The sequence below is a fragment of the Lynx rufus genome, unplaced genomic scaffold (genome assembly GCF_022079265.1).
Source record: "Lynx rufus isolate CCGP_SWC_20201006 ecotype Redwood Valley unplaced genomic scaffold, mLynRuf1.p SCAF_2, whole genome shotgun sequence".
Lineage (NCBI taxonomy): Eukaryota > Metazoa > Chordata > Mammalia > Carnivora > Felidae > Lynx > Lynx rufus.
This window is the reverse complement of record NW_025814834.1, coordinates 65,012,079-65,035,201: the sequence shown is the minus strand read 5'-3', so window position 1 is coordinate 65,035,201 and position 23,123 is coordinate 65,012,079. Positions and strand designations below refer to the sequence as shown.

The window sequence follows — 23,123 nt, the reverse complement described above, 5'->3', positions numbered from 1 at the left end:
CAGCCCCATCTGAATAATAGTCTTCTTAGTGCACATCTTTTGTGGGAAGTTGGAGAAAGACCAGCTTTACCTAGCCTGGCTTGTCTGTCCTCGAAAACACAGTGTGGGTTCTTCTCCAGAAGATAACAAGTCTCTTAATAGAATCAAAGACCCAAATTCTAGCTTTAGATTCACCTGGTTCTTTTACTTTGGTCACAAATGGTTAATCACTCTACAGACTTTCTCCTTGTAAGACGTTGTACTGAGGCTTCTAAACTAATCATGTTTATAGACGCATTGAAATCCTTTTTAGGCAAGCTAAGAAACTTCTGCTGCCTTACATGCTGCTGTGCACTTCACTGAGAATGACAACTTGTTAGACGTACCTGTGTAATACTTAGAGCCTCCTCAAAAAGACTTTTTTTAAGAGCTACTCCATAGCGGCGCCTGGGTGGCTCAGTCGTTAAGCGTCCAACTTTGCCTCAAGGTCATGATCTCAAAGTCCATGAGTTTGAGCCTCGTGTCAGGCTCTGTGCTGACAGCTCGGAGCCTGGAGCCTGCTTTCAATTCTGTGTCCCCCTCTCTCTCTACCCACCCACCCCCCTGCCGGCACTCTGTCTCTCTCTGTCTCAAAAATAAATAAACATTTAAAAAAATTTAAAAAGCTTCTCCACAATGTTACATTAGTTTCAGGCATACAACACAGTGATTCAACAAGCTGATATATTATGCCATACTCACCACAAGTGTAGTTACCCTCTGTCCCAATATATTGCTGTTAAAAAAAAAAGATATTTTTAAAATTTCTTTAAAAGCTAATCCAGAGCAATCTCCTCCATCCAGTGCTAGAACACAATATACATACACCCCAGGTCTTCACCCGTCAGAAAGAAGGCTGGCTTTGTGGTTCATTCACATCTGACGTTTGATCATTGTGAGCCACATTGATCCACGTTGAGCCACATTCATGTCTGAAGGGAGACTAAAAATTTGAGAAGGTGCCTTTCTATGCCTTTAGGAGAGGAACAAAACAGTGGCATTAAACCTCCAGTTTGGCAGATTCCTCAAAGATACCAAGATTGTAGGGATACTCTTTCGCGTTCCCCAAATAGCAAGCGTGGCCACTGTGGCATTGCCACACTTACCCAAGCACTTTCTGCAAAATGTACAAATGAAATGTATCAGCCATCTAATGACATCAAAGGCCTGTGCCAGCCTCCCCCTTTCCCTAACAGGGGATGAGAAGCAGTACCAGGCTGGTTTTTAGCCCGCAGCCACTCAAGCCATGTTCCTAATTAAGAAAGTAAAATGCCCCAGACAAAAGTACAAAAAACCCAAATCGTTACTGTAAGTACAGATTTTGAGATTCTCTATTTGCTGCCACGAGAATATCTCAGGGAGAAGGAAAAATATGGTAAACCACAGGAAATAAGGATAGAAGGCTAATATATTTAAGTAATTTTCACTACTGTAATATGTTTCCTTTTCAGTATAATTGCCTCTTGGATTTTTTTTTTTTTTGGCTTATTTTTGCTTAAACACCAGAAACTTTTGACTTGGTCCAAGTTTTTGAATACTTGAATAGAATGTGGTTTGGCGTAAATATTAACAAAACTGAAAAAAAATGAATTAAAATTTATTCTTTGAACTAAGCTAAAAAAGGTATATATTATTACAAAAGTTACTTTGTATACGGAATAGTAGGGGCTTGTTGTATCACATCTTCTGTAGGGCAATCAAAACCAATGGTCGAAACAAAAACACTTACTTGGGTTCTCTCCACTTCTTTAGATTTAAGCCCGAGTGGAAAGCCTTGGAGGAGAGCACCAATGACATTTCCGTAGCCCATGCTGATACCCAGCAAGTAACACTGCATTGCCTGTACCATGACTCCAGCAAATATTCCCTACATCTGTCTACACTGAGCAGTGCAGCTTCACAACATCTCATACACACTTTTATGCCATTTATTTCATCACTTACAACACTATATTAAAATAAACTCCAGGGGCGCCTGGGTGGCTCAGTCAGTTGACCACCCGACTTTGGCTCTCACAGTTTGTGAGGTCGAACTCCGTGTCGGGCTCTGTGCTGACAGCTTGGAGCCTGGAACCTGCTTCGGATTCTGTGTCTCCCTCTCTCTCTGCCCCTCCCCCGCTCACACTCTGTCTCTCTCTCTCTCTCTCTCTCTCTCTCAAAAGTAAATAAACGTTAAAAATTTTTAAATAAATAAGTAAATAAGTAAATAAACTCCAGGTGACAATACTGGACTTCAGCTCCTTAGAGGACAGTATGATGGTCAACCTTCTACCCCCGGGAGCTAACACAGTGCCTGCACATAAGAGAGACAATTAATAATAGCATCCTAATTCATAATAACATGCATTAAAATATTTAAATACATTTCTGATTTTCTTCAAGTATTAAAATTAAAAATAGTATTTACTGAGCACGAATACGTGCCCAGACTGATATTGAGTGCTTTCCTGATATTTATTTCATTTCATTTTCATGAATCTGAAGTAGGCACAGTTCCTGTCTTCTGAGGAAATGCGTGCAGAACAGTGATACAGTTAGCAAATGGCAAGTTTATAGTTTTTAACACCTTACAATACTGCCCGCTGGTACAAGTCCCTTAACAAACGCTTTTTCAAAATTACTGATGAAATCCAGACTCTTGGCAATTAAAACACTAGAGTTTGTAGCTGCAAATTTTCGTGATTATTTGACACATAGAGATAGCCCATGGTATGTCTAGTCCAACTTGACTTCCTTCATATGAAGTGTTACTTCAAGGTGCTTCACAGTGAGGGAAACAAGGATGAAAGAAACTGAGATCTCATCCTCATAAGATAGTATTCCTGGAGTAGAGCTCCACTTGACCAGGGAGATCCAGCCCACCAGGCTAGCTCCCATCATACCTGACCTGGAAGAACTTCTGTGGAGAGTGCCCAGATAGGTATCCTCAATACTTGACAGCTCAAATCATCATCGGAGTTGGCTCATCAAACAGACTACCAGGATGTGCTGATTTCACCCTCTTAATAACTGTCCCTACTGTGCTGACGATGCTGTGTATTGTGTTAGTGATATGGGCATTGATTACAGAATGAGCTGCAGGATAAATAATCTGGAAGATTTCAAACAAAAGATGGACCTGTCTCATACTGGCATCATAAAGGCTCTCAGATGCCATACTGTTCTCATCCCAAGAGCAGAAGGGTTGACTTAGGACTGTTCTGTGGATTTGACCCATAAATTGCAGGTTTCGATTGCTTGTATTGTTCCTCTGAAATATTAGTGGCCCGGGAGTAAGTTGTAGTTGCAGATTAATGAGCCAGGTTGGGAAGTTATGACTGTCAGCAGCACCATGAGTATGATTTCAGGGACTCCAGGCAGCAGATCATTGTTGGTGCCTTTGTTCTCTGACACTGCAATTGAGACATGAAGTTTCTAGGACAAGGCTTACAGAACCAAGAACACTGTCATCTGTTCTAATATTCACATCCCTGGAGTCTCTGAGGATGCTAACAGAATAAACTCAGGAAATGCAGGAAGTCTGTTAGACTAAGTAAGCAATAGTGGAGGGATGATTACATAAATAAAATATGGTAGTAATTGAAAACAAAGTGTCATGAGAATATTGGTAATGGCAGGCAAAGGTGTTGATGATGCTAAGAAGGAAAAAAACATGAAAATGTCCATATAACATGATTTATTTATAAATAAAAAATTTACAAATAAAAAATATAAAATGCAAATAGAGAAAAGATCTGTATCTGCTTGTCAACAGTCCTTGCATCTGCTTGATAGGATTATGTGTGATTTTTATTTTCTTCCTTTTGTTTATTTTGATCGTCTTAATTTTCTGTCCTGTGTATGTATCTTTGTTTTGTATCTTTTTAGTACTACTAAAACAAAAGCTTTCTCAAAAGCAATATAGCCATAAAATGCAGTTAGAAAGAGAAAAGTTTAGAAAATTAAGAGTTATAAGGTACTAGGCTTATAATAATTTTTTTAAATAGATACTCTAATAGGATTATGTTCACCCCATAAAGTAACCAGAAGGCTGTGACCAATCTGCCTTTCTTTAAATCCCTTTTTTAAGAAACAAAAAATACAGTAACAATAATGTGATGAGAGTCATTTACAATCCCAAAAGGGAGGTCACGGAGCATCTTAACTGTCCAGTAACTGTCCATCTCAAACTGTGTTGCCAAGAAGCGTCTAGTAAAAGCAAAATTCAGTGAGCTATTTTATGTCGGTCTTGAGATTCTCAAAAGAATACATCATATTAAAGGCTCTGAGCAGTCCTGCTGTAAATTAACTTGAAAACTTCATTTAATCCAGTGTTTTCTTCCCATTAGCATCTCACATCCCAAGTAATAAGGATATTGGGATGAAGTCTGGTGATGAGGCGACACTGAAAAAACTTCTTCTTTCAGACCACATGGATACATTACTCATATTGGGCATTTACTTATTTGCTTAGCTCTCTGCTCCAAGTGCAAGATAAATAATAATCTTGATTTCTGACAATTGCCCCAGGAGCCATGCCCTAGAGCTCCCCAGGGACACAGAAGCATTGGCACTTCTCTATTAGTCTTCTGGGACTGACAGATGCCCAGGAACCAAGGAGCTCATTATTGTTACTCACTTCATGCCTTGAAAACTTTTCAGATATTAGAGGTTATACTTTGCCCCCATTCCTATTACCCAAAATGCATATTTTCCTCTTGAATCTGGCAACATATGGCCACTGTATAGAGTTTCCAAGCATGCTAAAGCCAACATAATAATAGCTCTGAAGATAATTTCCTGGAAGGGCATTTTTAGCAGTGAAGTTACGCTGTCTCCAAACTTTTCAATGTTTATACTCTTATCAGTATCTTGGAAGTGACATGAGGTGAGCGTCTTGTTAGGGGATTTCACAGAAGAACACAGTACAGTAGCTATTGCGAATAATGACTGTGGCTATGGTAACCCAAGGTGAAAAGCACTATTTGCATCACGTTATCACTCCTTAGAGATCCAATTTACACATGTTACTGCTGTAACTGGACAAGATGGATGTAATCACAAATGACCCACCACAACAGCAAGCCAGATAATTTATTTTTAAAAAATGGTTCAGAAAGACATTCAGGAAAGAATAATTCAAGGATTTGACAGTTGACAACTTGTGAAAATTTTTGAAAAATATTCACCCCAGAAAAAGTTCAGATTCTATATTATGTTTCCTGAATTTCTTTTTTATTAATGCTGGGCTCTGTGTGTGTGTGTGTGTGTGTGTGTGTGTGTTTATTGTCATTTCCAGAAATGTTATCTTTTATCTAGAAAATTTACTTTTAATCTAGAATCGATTACAACAAAGTCACGAGTTCAGGAATTAAATCGGAGGCAGAAATTTGCCTTGAATGGCATAGTGAAAAGGTCCAGGCTTGGGAGAAGATATCATATATTCAGACTACGAAACACCTTCTGGTGTATCTTTCTAGCACAACACACAAATGCTTGCTCTGGAATACAGTCCACTTATGTATGATATCTCAGCTCTCAAGAGCCCTCAACAAGGCTACTATTGTATGACAGATAACTGTTGATGGCTATTTATCTGGAAGCCATTTACTCCACAGTTATTTACTCATCAGCTACAGTATTTCTTGCACCATGCTATTACACTTAGGTACAGTGATAAAGATAGAAGTAATAATAAGAAAAATAAAAGTAGTGATACAGCCAGAGAAAATCTTTGTCCTTATAGAGGTGACAGTTTGTCAAATGGACATGGTTAAAAGCAATGAGAAAACCAGCCTAGTGATTAAGGGGTCTTTCCATATGACATGAAGAAACAAACAACCCAAAATGCAATCAGTGGTAAATTATGAAACTTTATTGAAAATGAAGAAATGGTGAAAGTATGGTGGAGAAAAAAATAAATTCATGAGCAATGACTCCCTTTGCATACTCAGTTTCAACTATATTCTATCATGAATCCAACACTCTACCATCCCAGATGGCCCCCTATTCTCAAATAAATCAATTTAACACTTTTGTTTCTTTGCAAATGCTTTTCTCTTAACATTGAATGTCTCTTCCCCACAACCAAGTTTTCACCTATTGAGATTTCTCTATTCATTTTTTAAAATTTGAGATCCAAGTCAAAATTTGTGTCTTCCATGAATGTAAACCAATCATCTACATCAAGAATGAACTATTTTCAGTTAGAGTACCATAACTCTAATTATTTCTTATTTCTTACCACATGGATTATGGTTAATATAACAAAAGCTTCTTAAAGGTAGTGAATTTGCATTTTAATATGAGTATTTAATAACATTTATAAATTTTTTTTAATTTATGGCTTATTCCATTTTTTTAAGTTTATATATTTATTTAGAGAGAGACAGAGACAGCACAAGTGGGGAAGAGGCAGAGAGAGAGGGAGAGAGAGGCCAAGCAAGATGTGTGCTGCCAGCACAGAGCCCGACACGGGCTCGGGGCTCAAACCCAGGAAATCATGAGATCGTGACCTGAGCCAAAACCAGAGTCAGATGCTCAACTGACTGAGCCACCCAGGCGCCCCAACATTTGTAAATGTTTCTCAGGGGATTGTCAAATATAATGAATGAGTAAATGCAAACAAAAGCATTTCAGTAATCCTCCCAAATTAAAAAAAGAACAGAGAGTAATGAGTTATCAGCACGTCTTCAGACTTAGTAGTAGACACATGTATGGTGCCATGTGTAATTATATAGGTAAAATTAACACATCACAAAAAAAAAAGAACCAAATGAATTTTCAGTAATTTTTGAGAGTGTATTTATGGCGGCCTATTTTTAAATGAAGACTCCATGGTTTTCAGTGAATTCACCTAGAAGAAAGGCGCACAGAGTTTCCTGGAAGAGATAAGCAGTTGTCATCCAGGGCATCTTGCCCTAAGCAAGGTCACAAGAGGGCCATGTGACATCCAGCCAAAACACACATCCATACATTTTTAGACAGCATGGAGAGAGAAAATAGGGTTTTCAAATATGATCCGCAATTCAAAGGCGGCTCCTTACATGGACAATGCTACACAGCATTTTTCTAGATGAGTATAGCAGGGATTCATTCATTTTATAGTGGTGGGTAGCTCTCTCAAGCAATGCTTAAATGTCCAGCAATTTAAATAGCAAATTTATATGCCATTTTAAAGCTTATAATGCATGTACCTCACAACCAGCCTGAAAATTAGATTATCATCGTTCCATCTTTTAAAATTTAAATTCAAGTTAGTTAACATACAGTGTAGTACTGGCTTCAGGAGTAGAACGCTGTGATTCATCACTTACATAGAACACCCAGTGCTCATCCCAACAAGTGTCCTTCTTAATGCCCATCACCTATTTAGCCCATCCCCCACCCAGCTCCCCTCCAGCAACACTCAGTTTGTTCTCAGCATTTAAGAGCCTGTTATGGTTTGCCTCCCTCTGTTTTTATCTTACTTTTCCTTCCCTTGCCCTATGTTCATCTGTTGTGTTTCTTAAATTCCACATATGAGTGAAATCATGTATTTGTCTTTCTCTGAATAATTTATTTCACTTAGCATAATACACTCTAGTTCCATCCACATTGTTGCAAATGGAAAGATTTCATTTTTTTTTTGATCACGGAGTAGTATTCCAAATATATATATATATATATATATATATATATATATACACACACATACACATACATACACCTATATACCACATCTTCTTTATCCATTCATCAGTTGAGGGACATTTGGACTCTTTCCATAATCTGGCTATTGTCAATAGTAATGTTGTAATCATTGGGGAGCCTGTGCCCCTTCAAATCAGCATTTTTGTGTCCTTTGGATAAATACCTAGTAGTATAATTGCTAAATCGTAGGGGTAGTTCTATTTTTAATTTTTTGAGGAACCTTCATACTGTTTTCCAGAGTGGCTGCTCCAGTTTGCATTCCCACTAACAGTGCAAAAGGGTTCCCCTTTCTCTGCATCCTCACCAACATCTGTTGATTCCTGAATTGTTAAATTTAGCCATTCTGACAAATATGAGATGTCATCATTTCCTTCTATACTTAAAGAGTAGAGAAAATGATGTGTGTGGTTTGGGGTCCTTAGTTTAAAAAGCAGAAGCCAGTTTACAGGTAAAAGAGAAAGGAACTTTTCAAAGGGCATTAGGTAGTTCATGGAATCTCCGGGGGGACAAGACCCACGTCAGGTTACTCACCAGCCAGAACAGCATGACCAAACAGTCATGACCAACAGCATGACCAACACAGCCCAAACAGTGCTTGACAATTTTTAGAGTTGTTTTAGGAGGCACATCATTGCTTCCACTGCCTCTACTCACACCTATGATGTCACATTTGGAGGATGGAAATTCTATCACAGCAGTTTGAGAATAGACACCTTTGTCACTCCATGTACTCTCCAGTCAATCCAAATCACCAGAAGGCACTCCATATTGTGTTGCTGACCCCTGCATCTGTGTCTTGCCCAGAGGCATCTGATTGGTGGAAACTAGGTCATATGCCTTTATCCAAGTTGTAAAGGGACCTGGGAAATTTAGTTTTTGGACTTCAGCTTCTTTTACAACTGGCCTACTTCCTGGAAGAAAAGCTAAAGGGGAATTGGAATAGAAATAGATTGGAATAGCTAAACTACCAAATCTGCCATAAATGGAGAATTTACTTGACTACAGTCACATCGCTAGTAAGTGGCAGAGCCAAGTCTTACATTCTTCCCAAGATAAAATGATTGCGTCATTATGGTAGAGATGAGTAGTTCATCTGGCCTTCAAAGCTTTATTAAAATATCTCGTAAGAGCGACTGTTTCCTTTTGACCCAGAATTGCATGGGCTCTAAGCATCATTATTGGTTTGATTTTCTAGATATCTTAATATTGTGAAGGGAGATGAATCCTTTATCCTTTCTCAAGCTCTCATTTAAAAATAATGGGGGTGCCTGGGTGGCACAATCGGTTGGGTGTCTGACTTCGGCTCAGGTCATGATCTCACGGTCTGTGAGTTCGAGCCCCGCATCGGGCTCTGTGCTGACAGCTTGGAGCCTGGAGCCTGCTTTGGATCCTGTGTCTCCCTCTCAATCTGCCCCTCCCCTGCTCACGCTCTCTCTCTCAAAAATAAATAAACATTAAAAAAATTTTTAAAAATAATGACAGCTTTTACATTGTGCAACCAGTGGTCTCAGGGCCAGAAAGAGCCTTGAGTGGTGGTGAGAGGCACAGCAGCTGTGAGTTCATTTTCCCTACCTTCACATTATTGCCTGGATAACTAAAGGAAATAGGGAAAACAAACATTTTTAATCTGACTACATGTAAAAAGTGAAATGTAGGATATGGTGTAGAGACCCACACATTCCAATTTAAGAGATCGTGTTCACATCCATGTTTAATCACTCAGTAATTGTGACACTGGAGCAAGTTGCTTACTCTTTGGGCCTCAGTTTCCTGTTTTGTAAAATGGGAACAAGGATGCTTACTAACAATTATAATTGTTAGGATTATATGTAAGTTATAGAGAATATTATGAGTAGAGGCAGAGAAGCAATGGTGTGTCCTCTCAATTATATGTACAAATAGTTATTTGTAAGGCATTTTATATAGTCCTAGCAAATAGTATTGATTAAATACAAACTATTATTTAAAATATTGTTTTAAAATAATTAATGTCATAATCTTAATTGAGCAAATTTGAAAAATGAAGTCCTATGGTAATCTACCCAGTCATAAAAATGGTTACACTTTTTTTTAGGCAATCCAGAATATTAATTTATTTCCTCTTCCCTCAGCCCCACACCTTAGAAGTCAATCGTTTTCCCCAAGAGCCTCCTGAAGGCCCCTTTCATGTCCTTGTTCCATAGGCTGTAGATGAGCGAGTGGTTACACTTTTCACTGAAGAGCTATGATAGAGAATAATGACAAATGAGATTTTCTTCCTCTAATTTCTGATAGTTTTACATTTGTATGGCTTCATGTGTTTTAACAACAACAAAATGTCTACTTCCTTCCACAACTGACCTGTTTCCAATTATACTTAGAGACCTTTCCTAAATTCTACCTTTATAGAACTCAAACTGTCTGATGGCTTTCAAATAACATAATAAAGGAAAGGGGAAGCAAATAGCTTGATATCTCTTAGAAAAGTCACCTGTACCATCTGTCTAGGCTTACTGGAAAAAAATGACTGTTAAAATGCAGTCTTTAAACAAAAAAAAATAGTCTCAGAATTTCATGGAAACTCATCTCTAATGGACCAAGTAAAAACATGCTTTGAATGGACCTTACAACATTTTAACAGTTTCAGAAACAGCCTGACATCTCAAATATAAAGAAGAGTAAAGCTCTCACATGTGTAGAGCATGTACAAAAAGCACAAAATCATTTTTTACCTTTTGTTGTCATTAGTAAAACTTGTCCTCAATGCCTGTTAAGTTTGTCTACGATATAGACTTCCTAGCTTAAAAAGAAATTGGACTCAAACACATGTTCTGAAATCTATTTTCTACAGGGAAAAGAAAAAGCAGAAAGCAGAAGGAAGGCAAATGTCTCTCCACTTTGGTATCATCTTACATTTATACCCGGTCTGAGAGAGAGAACCGCGATGAAAATGGAAAGGGATGTATAAAGTTCATTGGTCTCTGACCCACGTTTCCGGTGAACTCTGCTAGACAGCTGACTGCTGAGGGAGTTCCCTATGCTAATGAGACTGGAAGTGGGGCTGAGTATGGTGTGGAAAATGGGTAGAGCAGGCAAAGGAGGGGGAAAGAGGAAAGTGCAAAGACCACCAGAAATGCGAGCAGAGAAACATGAGAGTGCAGGAAGGAGGAATCCTAGGCAAGAGTTGGAAGAACAGAGTGACTAAGCTGTCAGGGAAGGTCTTATGGCTTTACTCAGAATGACGTTATGCACCATGCAGATAGATTGCAAGAGTTTAAATGGGTGACGATTTAAAGAGTTTTCATGCATAAAAGCGTGAGAGAGCACTTATTTGGGGGCTCTGGATATGAAATGAAAGAGAAAAATATGACAATAATTGAAAGTGATGCCAGGGTCAAGAGGTTTTGTTATTGTTATTCTCGTCATTTTTCTAAGCCCTTCTAAAGACAAAGAGCCAATGGTAATGGAAGGACTGAAAATGCCAAATAGTGCATTGAAGAGCCTTTCATCAAGTGGGTTGAGAAATCATGGACTGGTGTGGAATTCCTGATCAGTGAAAATTAATGCAATTTTGAAACTAAGAGAAATTTTTAAGGAGGAAAATGTTTCCCAAGAATTTTATGGCAAAACTACAACTTGAGGTTTCTTCTGTTGACTGTCAATCCTGTGCTTTCTCCAGGAGGCCAAATTGTCTCAGTCGCTTTGACGATGAGATCTTACCCCACAAAATTTAAAGGCTCAGGGGTAGGAATAAAGATTGCAAATGATTGTGGAGAGCTGATGCAGTGGGGAAGAGAGAATGGTAAAGTGACAAGAATGAGAGTTGAACCTCAGAGGCCTTGGGTGGGGGGGATTAATGTCTTGAGCCCTGCCCATGGAATCCAAGTGAGAAGAGTCCAGTGTAGCCGCAAACAGATTCAAGAGCTATGCAAGGTGGATTGTGGTGAAGAGTTCAAGGTGCCAGTAGGATGAAAACTGGCAGGCTGGGTCTCTAACCATTGGGGAAATAAGAATCATTAGCAAAAAGGGAGTTATGAAAAGAGGGGAATGTGTAGAAAGGGAAATCTCTAACACAAAATAGTGTCTGGTGAGGGGAAGCTGAGCAAGTGTTTGGTAAATAGCTTGTGGGGAGCAACACTGGGGATTGGCGGAGGTAAGGACTGTGAAGAACCAACACAGGTGACTGAGGATATTGGTGAAATCCAGGACAGCATTTGTCACCTCACTGGCCAGGAGGTACCAACTTGAGAAAGTATACACAGAATCACAGATTTCAGAAACAAAATGGTTTGGTTAAAAAGCTACTCTGCCAAACAGAACTCATTGTCACCCAGGCTTTCCTTTGGGTACATCTCCAGAGCAATTCATAAAGCTAACTCTGATGCTGAAAATTGCCAAGTCCCTTAAGTTGAGTGATGAAATGATCATATGCTTTGTAATATTACATTGTGGATAAGTTCTGTTACGACCTTGACAAACCTATGAAGAAAAACTGGCAAATCGTGAATTGGCTTTGTCTTAAATATCTCTAAAATACTCATGGTATAGCCATTTGAGCCTGTCCTAGTGGACATAGAATGTTAATTATGACTATGTAAATGCTACTCAGAGGGCTATTTAAATCTGGTAGATTTTTGATATTCTAAAGTTGTATTTGAAAAAAATCTAGTTCTTTATCACATTAGTGCTAATAATAATCATAATATTTCCTCTAACTTGTGTATCCTTTTTCACAGAAGTATAGGACCTCTTAATATTCACATTATAAAATGAAATTGAAACTTCTTGTGAGAACAGTCAACTGCCGAGCTTTGCCCCCACCCCTTTTGAGTATCAGCCAAATAAGAAAACTGCTTTTGCACCAGTCAAGATGAGTTGACTTATTGCTCATTAAACATTTTATAGGTGATACCCTCAAGATTTGTCTTTTGTTTATCATGTTTATATTAATAATGATAATACTCTTCGTTCTGGTAGCAGTATTTAGCTTACAAAGTATTTTCAAATCCAGTATCTTATTTGATCCATACAATGACCTTGCAAAGTATGTCCGGATGTCATTATTCTCATTTCATTGATGGGGAAACAAAGGTGGAGAGATGCACAGAGTCCAGAGCTGATTACTAAAAATCTGGAAGTTGAATCCAGATCTTCCAGTGCCATAAGATTGCCTACAAAATAATTTCCATTGACAGCAGCTACACAAAATTATTTTTGCCTAGGAGCGCCTGGGTGGCGCAGTCAGTTGTAAGCATCCAACTTCGGCTTTCAGGTCACGATCTCTCAGTCTGTGGGTTTGAGCCCTGCGTCGGGCTCTGTGCTGACAGCTCAGAGCTTGGAGCCTGCTTCGGATTCTGTGTCTCCCTCTGTCTGTGCCCCTCCTCCACTTGCTCTCGGTCTCTCTCTCTCTCTCTCTCTCTCTCTCAAAAATAAATAAACATTGGGGCGCCTGGGTGGCGCAGTCGGTTAAGCCTCCGACTTCAGCCAGGTCACGATCTCGCGGTCCGTGGGTTCGAGCCCCGCGTCGGGCTCTGGGCTGATGGCTCAGAGCCTGGAGCCTGTTTCCAATTCTGTGTCCCCCTCTCTCTCTGCCCCTCCCCCGTTCATGCTCTGTCTCTCTCTGTCCCAAAAATAAATAAACGTTGAAAAAAATAAATAAATAAATAAACATTAAAAAAATTAAAAAAATTATTTTTGCCTGTTATGTGTTCTGATAAATTGATGTTGTGTAAAGGGGCATTTGAGTTAGAAAAGGAAACAAACGGAAAATAAAAATTGCAAGGTTTTTTTCTATATGATGTTATCAGTTCCTTCATGGTACTAATGTCATTCTCTGAAATATGACCCAAAATATTACCTCTCTGTGATGGACTAGGAAATATCTCCTTAGACTTTGTAAATTTTAGGTAGCAATACACTAACATCTTTCTGGTTTCTAATAATATCCATTTATATCAGCTTCCCCTACCCAAAATAATGGGGCAAATGAATACTCTTTTTGGTGTCGCATAGCTCATCATTTTTAAATTCTCCCAGCTGCTGTTTATATGAGTAGGATGTCTTTCCTCTCATCCTCTTCCACCTCTGTAATAAAACATCATGGCGTTTCTTTCCCAGTGGAGAAGCCCTACCCAAGGCCCGACCATACTGCCAGGCTCCCAGGCTCCTATGATTAAATAAGTGATGGCTGTGCCCATCTTTAAAAATGTGTCTCATATAAGGCAGTCAAGGCACCATATCCATCACTGCAAAGGAAGCCAAGCATTTATTTAAAATAATGAGACATCCTCATTTTCATTTTTCCCTGAGAGGATTGTAGCGATGTTTAAAAATTCTCTGAATTCTAGAACTAGGGCAACACATTGATTCGAAGAAAGCTATAATCTTCTCTAATTTGAAGTGCACTTTTTTCTGCAAGGAAATAGAGTGTAGCTTTCAGAATAGCAAGAGCCCTAAGCCCACACATGAACATCCTCATCCTGACCACTCCTCTTTCAAGTTGGCCCCATTCTTCTGAGTGCAGGGATTTATAAGGACCTTTTCAACAAATTTCAAGGTATAGTGAACTGAAAGGAGAAAGGTTCGAATAATCTCTTCCAGATTTGGGAGGGAAGGGATTTCAGCTGCCAAATCATGATGAATATTACCTTTCTTTGCTTTCTGCCACTTGCTTGTTGCAAACGTGCTGTTGGATGAGTTCAATTATGGGGTCTCTGAAAGGACTCATAATTAAACTTTTTTTTTAAAGGAACAGATTAGCTTTTTGTCTTTCTGAGGCAGAGGAGTCAGACCGTTTACCTCTATGAGCATTCAGGGATTTCGACTTCTGTGTGTATAGTGCCTTTCACAGCCAAGGAGGCTGACTTCAAAGAGAGGCTAGGAGAGAGAGCTAGCCCTCTGTGATTTGGAGAGATAATAAGTTAGCAAGCTGTATAATATAATGGTTTATGAAATTCTTCCTTCAAGGACCATTATCTAGTGTTAATAGTGCTTTATTTCTTCCTCTCCTGTGCTTATTTAGAGCATAATTACAAGAGCGAGAGGAAGGGAGGGAGTTGGGCATCAAGATAACCATTCGCCAAATTAATGCAGCTGAGTAGAATCTCTGGCCTTTGGGGCTCGTTTATCAATTAGTTCTGTTGCGGTCTGAGTTCCTGGATTTCCCCACAGAATGAAGATTCTTTGATTTCGCTCATACACCAGCTCTGAGGAAAGTCATTTGAGATCAAAACATTTTTCAGGCAGAATCTCTTTTACCCTCCCCAGGATGGTGATGTGTGGTACCACCAACTTTTCATCCATTTCAGGAGCTTTTCATAAACACAAGTGGTTGGCCCTTTCTCTCCCCGCCTTCTCTTTTCTTTATTATCTTTTTTTTTTTTTTTTAGAATTTTTGTCTTCCTTTTATCCCTCCCTTTTAACTGGTTAAAATTGGGTTGATTTGGGGGCGCCTGGGTGGCGCAGTCGGTTAAGCGTCCGACTTCAGCCAGGTCACGATCTCGCGGTCCGTGAGTTCGAGCCCCGTGTCGGGCTCTGGGCTGATGGCTCGGAGCCTGGAGCCTGTTTCCGATTCTGTGTCTCCCTCTCTCTCTGCCCCTCCCCTGTTCATGCTCTGTCTCTCTCTGTCCCAAAAATAAATAAAAAACGTTGAAAAAAAAAATTAAAAAAAAAAAATTGGGTTGATTTGTTTTCAACAGGTTTATCTTTTGTACCATGTTTTAAAATGACTTCATGGATTTTAATGTTAAAACCACTTTTGTAGTGCCATATGGTCTCTGAATATTCAAAATCATTTCTGGGGCGCCTGGGTGGCGCAGTCGGTTAAGCGTCCGACTTCAGCCAGGTCACGATCTCGCGGTCTGTGAGTTCGAGCCCCGCGTCGGGCTCTGGGCTGATGGCTCGGAGCCTGGAGCCTGTTTCCGATTCTGTGTCTCCCTCTCTCTCTGCCCCTCCCCCGTTCATGCTCTGTCTCTCTCTGTCACAAAAATAAATAAACGTTGAAAAAAAAAAATTCAAAATCATTTCTGAATAATAGGAATGCTGGTAGTTGGAGGTGACACAGGAGAATCGTCCTTATTCTCCAGAAAACAAGTCAGTTTCTCAAGAATTGTTTGACCCCAACCTTTTGGGAAAGGTGTCACAGCCCTGACTTCACTTTCCCAACTAATTATGGGTTGATTTTTTTTTTTTTTTTTTTGCAGGGGAGGTGGGGGATACCTCAAGGGAAAGAAAAAATGGCAGAAGCACAGGACTGTTTTTAAATCTGTGCCATATTCCTCATGTGGTCTTACAAAATAAATGAACTAGCTTTTTTAATCTAAAAATAAGCCAAACTTTGTATCCCCTTACACGTTGATGTTCCATTCTACTTTGAATGCTAATTACACATTTTTTTTACCCTTTAAAAGTTAGTTTACCAAAACCCAATAATTTCCCTGCTCGAATCAAGAGCATAAAATGTGAAGAAATGAAATCTTGGGGAGCAAAGTATTTCATTTTGTTGCCATCCAGGAAAGTAGATGTGGATGGAATTGTGTCCCTCCCCCCTAAAAAGACATGGTGAATTCCTAACCCCCAATACTTCAGAATGTGACCTTGTTGGGAAATAGGGTCTTTATAGAGGTAATCAAATTAAAATGAGGTCATTAGTGTGGGCCCTAATCTAATATGACAGGTCTCCTAAAAAGGGGTTGAGGGGTAAATTGGGACACAGAGAAGGGAAAATGCTGTGTAAAGATGAAGGCAGAGATCTAGGTGATTCATCTGTAAACAAGGAGTGCCAGAGAATTGCCAGCAAATCACCAGAAGTTAGGAGAAAAGCGTGGAACAGATTCTCCCTCACAGCTCTCACAAAGAACGACTCTGCCAATATCTTCTCAGACTTATATAGCCTTCAGAAATGTGAAACAATAAATTTACCCAGGTTCTGGTACTTTGTTATGGCCACCTTAGCAAACTAATACATATAGCCTGCTAATACCAATAACCTCCATCTCTAGAAGCTGAGGGCATTTGCAAGAGTGAGCAAAAAGGCCACAAATGGGAAACATGAAGCCAAGAAGATCCAAAAGACAAGAGAAGAGCAGAGTTCAAAAACCAAAAAGAAAGTGTTTCCTAATGAAACACTAATCCCAAAGAGCCAAGCAAAGAGCCAAAAAGTTAGTAAAAGACTCAGTGACTAGACTGAAGAGCACAAGACTTTCTATTCTCAGCTCAAATGTCACCCTTCAGAGAGTGATCGATTCATCTAAAGTAGCTCCCCTCTCACCTCTGCTCAGTCTCTATCCCATTGCCTGACTTATTTACATCAGTTGCCACTACCTGAAACTATTTTTGTATCCGTTTATCATGCGTTTATTGTATGCCATTTCCTAGAAAGTAAGCCCCCATCTGTCTTACCAGAGTGGAGAGCAGTGCCTGGCATCTCTGCAGGCATCAGGTGTTTCGCACGTTTCTCATGGACAAATGAAGTAGACTTGAAAATCAAAGGGAAATCAGAACATGGAGATATTATATTCCTTGAGACATCAGAGAGTTGACGGGGCTTGGACAGCCTTGCCCGTGGGTGCAGGGAAGCTGGAATGACTGTAGGCCCCTTCAGTGACAGGGCGTAGGGAATCAGTGCTGACTCCTACCTGCCTGAATATGATGGAGAGTGACCGAACTTGACACCCAAATTATGCACAATTCACCCAAGAGATTCTGCCCACTTGCTGCAGGACTTACTTCCGGCCATACAAGAAAAGAATTTGGGCAACTTAGGGGCTTTTTAAAAAATACACTACTCAAAATAACAGACTATCCAATGTGATTTCTAGGGGAATCAGGAGCTCCTTAAATTGAAAATTCTGCTCCATTAACTTCCTGAAAGGTGAAGGTGGGTAGCTCCTGAAGGGTCTTGTGAATGAGGTAATCTGCGATACAGGATGGCTCCTGGGGAAGAAATCTTTCAAGAGTTCTAGAGGAAGGTTATTTGGAGGGATTTGTATTTAATGGATGACAAGTTAATGTGTCATCAGTGTCTGTGGTTGTGGTAGGACTGCTAAAAGGAATGACAAATGTTCTATATGCAACTTTGTATTTTAATACATTAACACGTCTGTTAAACAGGACTTTTTTAAATCTCAGGAAACTAAAAGAACCCCCCAGAGGATTCCTCTTTGTGACATTCAGCTCCTTTCTCTAGAACTTTTCAGCTGACGTTTTCTTTGCTTTTTAGTGGACTTTTGCCTTCGTGTTTTCCAGGAAGAAAACAGAATTCTCTAGTGAAAATCTGTACAGTGCATTTGCTAAACCAAAAAACTGATCGCAATCCTGTGTTCAGAAGAATCGATTGACGTGTGTGACCTGGACCCCAAATCATGAACTGATAAGCTGACATAATCCTCTCCTCACCACTAGAACCTGTTCTTTATATCATAATACTATCTCTCTGTGTAACAACATTTCCCTCAGAAACTCAAAGGATTGGTGATGATCGTTAACACGTACAATGTGTTTGGAAATAATATAGATTTTATTTTTGTCCTTATTTTAGCTTAAGGCTACCGAGGCCCAGAAAGCCTCACAGCAAGTTAGGATTGCTCAAGGAGTAAAACGTGGACATCTGGCCCATCACTAACTACTTCAATCAACATACATAAAATCATGCTTTAGAGTTAAATGCAGCATGCTACTACTCTCTCTTACCTTTCCTTATATTGCTCTCTGTTCCAGAGGTATATTTTTGTGTTCGTTTGGCCACCGGAGACATGTGCTTTCTTGTAAGCAAAAAGGGTGTTTTTGAACACCCCTCGCTGTAGGTGCACGTTATCCTTGGCTGCTCTTCAGATCCTAGGCTGGTTCTTTTGCCCATTTCCAATCCTGTTTTTATTGGTGATAATTTGCATTTACTGGTGACCAAGATGTAACTAATGCTGTGCTTACTTTTGTTCTCATGTCTGAAAAAAAGTCAGTAGTAAGAGCAATTCTTGCAGTGTGTGAGTATGAGCACATGTGTGTGTTTGAGGACATCAGAGAAAGGGGAAAGCAAAGTGTGTCTGAGCCTCTTCCACAGTAGCCACTCTCTCTCCCTGCCCCCAGCTTTAATGTACTCTTTGCAAGACATCAGTTTTTGGTGATCGAGGATCTTCACAGAATCGGTGTCATGCAGTGTGTAACAAACCAGAATGAACTAGGCAAAAATTCCAGCTGCGGACATACATCTAAGAAAATAAATGCGCAGATTGCTGGAAGAATAGCAGCATGAGATGCTCCCTGCCACCCTGCATTTTCCTGTGCAAGATTTTGCCTGTTGTCCTAACAGGCCTTTCGAAGCTCGAGATGACTACTCAATTATTCATTCACTAGCTGTGTGATCTTGAGTAAGCTACTTAATATCTCTGAGTTTCCATTCTCTCAACTGTAAAATGGAGGCAATAACTCTCTTGTAACATCATAAGGAATTAAGCTCCATACAATACAGGCCATGGAGTGCACAGCACGTAGCCTGATGCCTGGTGTACTACATGTATTTTATTTTATTTTGTTTTGTTCTGTTTTGTTTTATTATTTAAGTTTATTTATTTATTTTGAGAGAGAGAGAATCGTAAACAGCCTTAGCTTGGAGCCAGATGCAGGGCTCAATCCCATGACCGTGGGATCATGACCTGAGCCAAAATCAAGAGTCAGATGCTCAACAGACTGAGCCACCCAGGTGCCCCTTTATCCCTCTGTTTTAATCATTTACATGAAGTCTTCCCTCCTGGAATATGAGTTCCTTGAGGAGGAGTACGGGTTCTATTTCTGTTTTCCCAGTGCTTTACATGCACCCATGTGATTAGTGGCTCGAGAAAAGAACTTGAGAGGAACCTCTTCCAGTGACTATTTTTGGTATACCAGCTTAGTGATAGGTGACTCACACTTTAGTAGGAAAGTATGGAAAGTGACAAGGGCTGTATGATGATCACGGTAGGCTTGTAAGAATCAGATACTAAGCCCTGGAATAATGAGGGAGAAAGTTTGGTTGTGATTACCATCTTGAGACTCACTCATATCCCTTTGGCATTCAAATGGAGTCCATGTCTGTATATTCCAAGTTGAGAAACCCTTCTCTATACTCTACTGCTGGTTTCTCTTCCTTCTTTTTGCTTACTGTTTAAAGTATCAAAGCTTGCTGCACATCACATCCCTTTTATCAGCTCTGGTGCACCTTAGAGTGGACATTTCCTTCAGGAGCCAAGAATACTGGAGCTTATATTTAGAGAGTACTTATTACGGGTTGGATGAAGGTGTGATTATGCCTGGAGTCATGCTGCTTGACGCCATTCTAATATTCATTTAGTTAGAATGGTAACCACACTGAGTTATTGCTGGTCTCATATGGATCATATATTCACAGTCAGCCCTTGGCTTTGACAAGATGATGTGTATTATCTCTGCTATTGCCCATCACTTCTTTTCATTGCATTATGAATATTGTGCATGGAAGCATGATTTTCCATCTATAATCACAGTTGAGTCCTTTCAACACAGTCTGTATGTTTAAGTGCATAGTTTTCTTCAAAGCAGACTTTGTTGAAATTGATATCCATTATCTGCTATCTCCGTCTTCCAGGGATACCATGTTTTGCTCTAACTGGGAAGGAAGAGACAGTTTTTATTAACATGAATAGACTTTGTAGCCTGGCATGTATTGTTTTACTGGTGTGATAGCAACTCAGGTTCTAGAAAGGAGTAGCATTCTGAAGGACAACTTTTTAATTTGAATACCAATTAAAGTGTTGTGTCCATCTTCATTGGATTTGTGGCCCTAAGCTCAATTGTGTCTCTCATTATACTCCTGCTATGTTTACTGACAAGTGTAACCACAGAAAAAGAATTGAAAGGGGCCAACGTAATTTCATCAAGGGAACATCAGAGTGAATTGTTGAAAACCACAAAAAGTGATACCATTTAGATCAACTACAAAATGCATGCTGCCAGCTGTCTGAAAGGACACTTGGGTGATGGTGTCCATGCCTGAAGAAAAGGCTCTTCTTCATAGGATGCCTCCTAGAAAACTGATAATAAGGGACTATCATTTGTGAAAGCCAAAGTTAGGGAAAAGTGAGGAAAAGTAAAGAATTACTTGTGAGTCAGAGCCTAGAGAGACCATTTTAGCAGAGATTTTCCAGTGGCGACGGGCACATTTTCAAACACAGGGCTAGAGAAAGCAAAGAGATGTTGAGAACTGATTATTTCATCAGAATTAAGTGAACGAAAGCTCAGACTTGGAAACATGGAAAAGAGATACAAGGCCCTATGTGAGACTCTCCTGCTTGAAAGAAGCCTTTAGTGTCCGAAGGTATTTAACAGCAAAGAAGTCCTCTTGTGACAAGGGAAAACTCGTTTTAATTACTAATGTTCAGTTTACTTCATATTCTTCTAGAGTTTATAATCTAATATTTATTAATTGGGTATAAATATACATAAATAATTTCTATCAAGGGGAGAAAAAGGAGGCTGGTTGTGTTAGGGAGTTTTCAGTAGTGGTGGAAATGAATGATTATGTTTTTTATTTTAGTCACCATGGGTAATTCTAACACCCTTGTTCTGTTTATGTGGGGATGTAAAGTAACTGAATAAATCTTAATGAAAACTGTGTTTTATTGATTTTGCAGAGTTAAGAGGAAGACTTGGGAGGGATGGAACCTTCCAACAAGTTTGGAAGAAAGTAGAGGGAATGCACAGATGCCAGACTGCCACGAAGACCCATGGACAATCCCGCACTCACGCTTCTCTATCGAACTTTAAGATTTATTAGTAATATGCTGCCTTTGCAAGATGAAAAGAAACTAATGCCAAGAAGGCATATTCTTCAATATTTGGAATAGACGTGCTCTCAAGACAATGGCTTCAAAGGTGTCCTGTCTATATGTTTTGACAGTCGTGTGCTGGGCCAGTGCCCTCTGGTATCTGAGTATAACTCGTCCCACTTCTTCCTACACTGGCTCCAAGCCATTCAGCCACCTAACAGTCGCCAGGAAAAACTTCACCTTTGGCAACATAAGAACTCGACCTATAAACCCACATTCTTTTGAATTTCTTATAAATGAACCCACCAAATGTGAAAAGAACATTCCTTTCCTTGTTATCCTCATCAGCACCACCCACAAAGAATTCGATGCCCGCCAGGCAATCCGAGAGACGTGGGGGGATGAGAACAACTTCAAAGGGATCAAGATAGCCACTCTCTTCCTCCTGGGCAAGAACGCTGATCCTGTTCTGAATCAGATGGTGGAGCAAGAGAGCCAAATCTTCCACGACATTATTGTGGAGGACTTTATTGACTCCTACCATAACCTTACCCTTAAGACATTAATGGGAATGAGATGGGTGGCCACTTTTTGTTCAAAAGCCAAGTATGTCATGAAAACAGACAGTGACATTTTTGTAAACATGGACAACCTTATTTATAAACTACTAAAACCCTCCACCAAGCCAAGGAGAAGGTATTTTACTGGCTATGTCATCAATGGAGGACCAATCCGGGACGTCCGCAGTAAGTGGTATATGCCCAGGGATTTGTACCCTGACAGTAACTACCCACCGTTCTGTTCGGGAACTGGCTATATCTTTTCAGCTGATGTGGCTGAACTCATTTATAAGACTTCACTCCACACAAGGCTGCTTCACCTTGAAGATGTATATGTGGGACTGTGTCTTCGAAAACTGGGCATACATCCTTTCCAGAACAGTGGCTTCAATCACTGGAAAATGGCCTATAGTTTGTGTAGGTATCGCCGAGTTATCACCGTGCATCAGATCTCTCCGGAAGAAATGCACAGAATCTGGAATGACATGTCAAGCAAGAAACATCTCAGATGTTAGGATTTTTACCAATGTAAATACATTTCTTTTCTTTTTTAAGAAATGGGGCCTAAGGTGTTGGTATTTAACAGGTGTCACCAAGGGAAATGAACTGGCAAAGGGGTTTTGTAAAAAGGGTTTTCTTCCCACTCCTACTTTCTTTCTTCGATTACCAATTTACAAATGTCAGGCTCTGGTCATAGAAACAATACACGAGTTTGAAGGGCCAGATTTCATTCTCAGGTCCTAAGGCATTGCATTTATCTGAAAAAGCAACTTCCTGAAAACTGCTAGGATTTACATACTGTGCATCTGAGATAAAAATCTGGTTCTGGGAAACTGAAACTCACTGTAATGTCTTCATATCAGCTCTGCAAAAATGAATAAGTAAATAGCGCTTTTTCAGAAATAATTCAGAAATAATACGCAGTCAGGAAGACACGCTCGATGTGATTATTAACATTGTGTGTGCTGTTATATTGAATTTTTACATATATTGCCATGGGACATGTACAGAGTTTGCCGTTCCAGCAAGAAATGAACTTAGGCCTGGCAGGAAGGCTGCAGTTAAATAAATGGAAATCTAAACTTGAAAATCAAATATCCTGTATGTTTGGAAGACAACT

At 39.7% G+C, this 23,123-nt stretch overlaps 1 protein-coding gene across 1 annotated transcript; it reads left to right on the top strand.

The window, feature by feature from the left end:
- The first annotated feature begins 21,537 nt into the window (after window positions 1-21,537).
- B3GALT1 (beta-1,3-galactosyltransferase 1) lies at window positions 21,538-22,518 on the top strand. Its single transcript, XM_047083395.1, has one exon. It carries the CDS (start codon window positions 21,538-21,540, stop codon window positions 22,516-22,518), a length of 981 nt encoding a protein of 326 aa, XP_046939351.1.
- Window positions 22,519-23,123: the final 605 nt, after the last annotated feature.

Excerpts from the sequence above, each read along its gene's own strand:
- B3GALT1 (XM_047083395.1), top strand. The coding sequence starts at position 21,538 with ATGGCTTCAAAGGTGTCCTGTCTATATGTTTTGACAGTCGTGTGCTGG.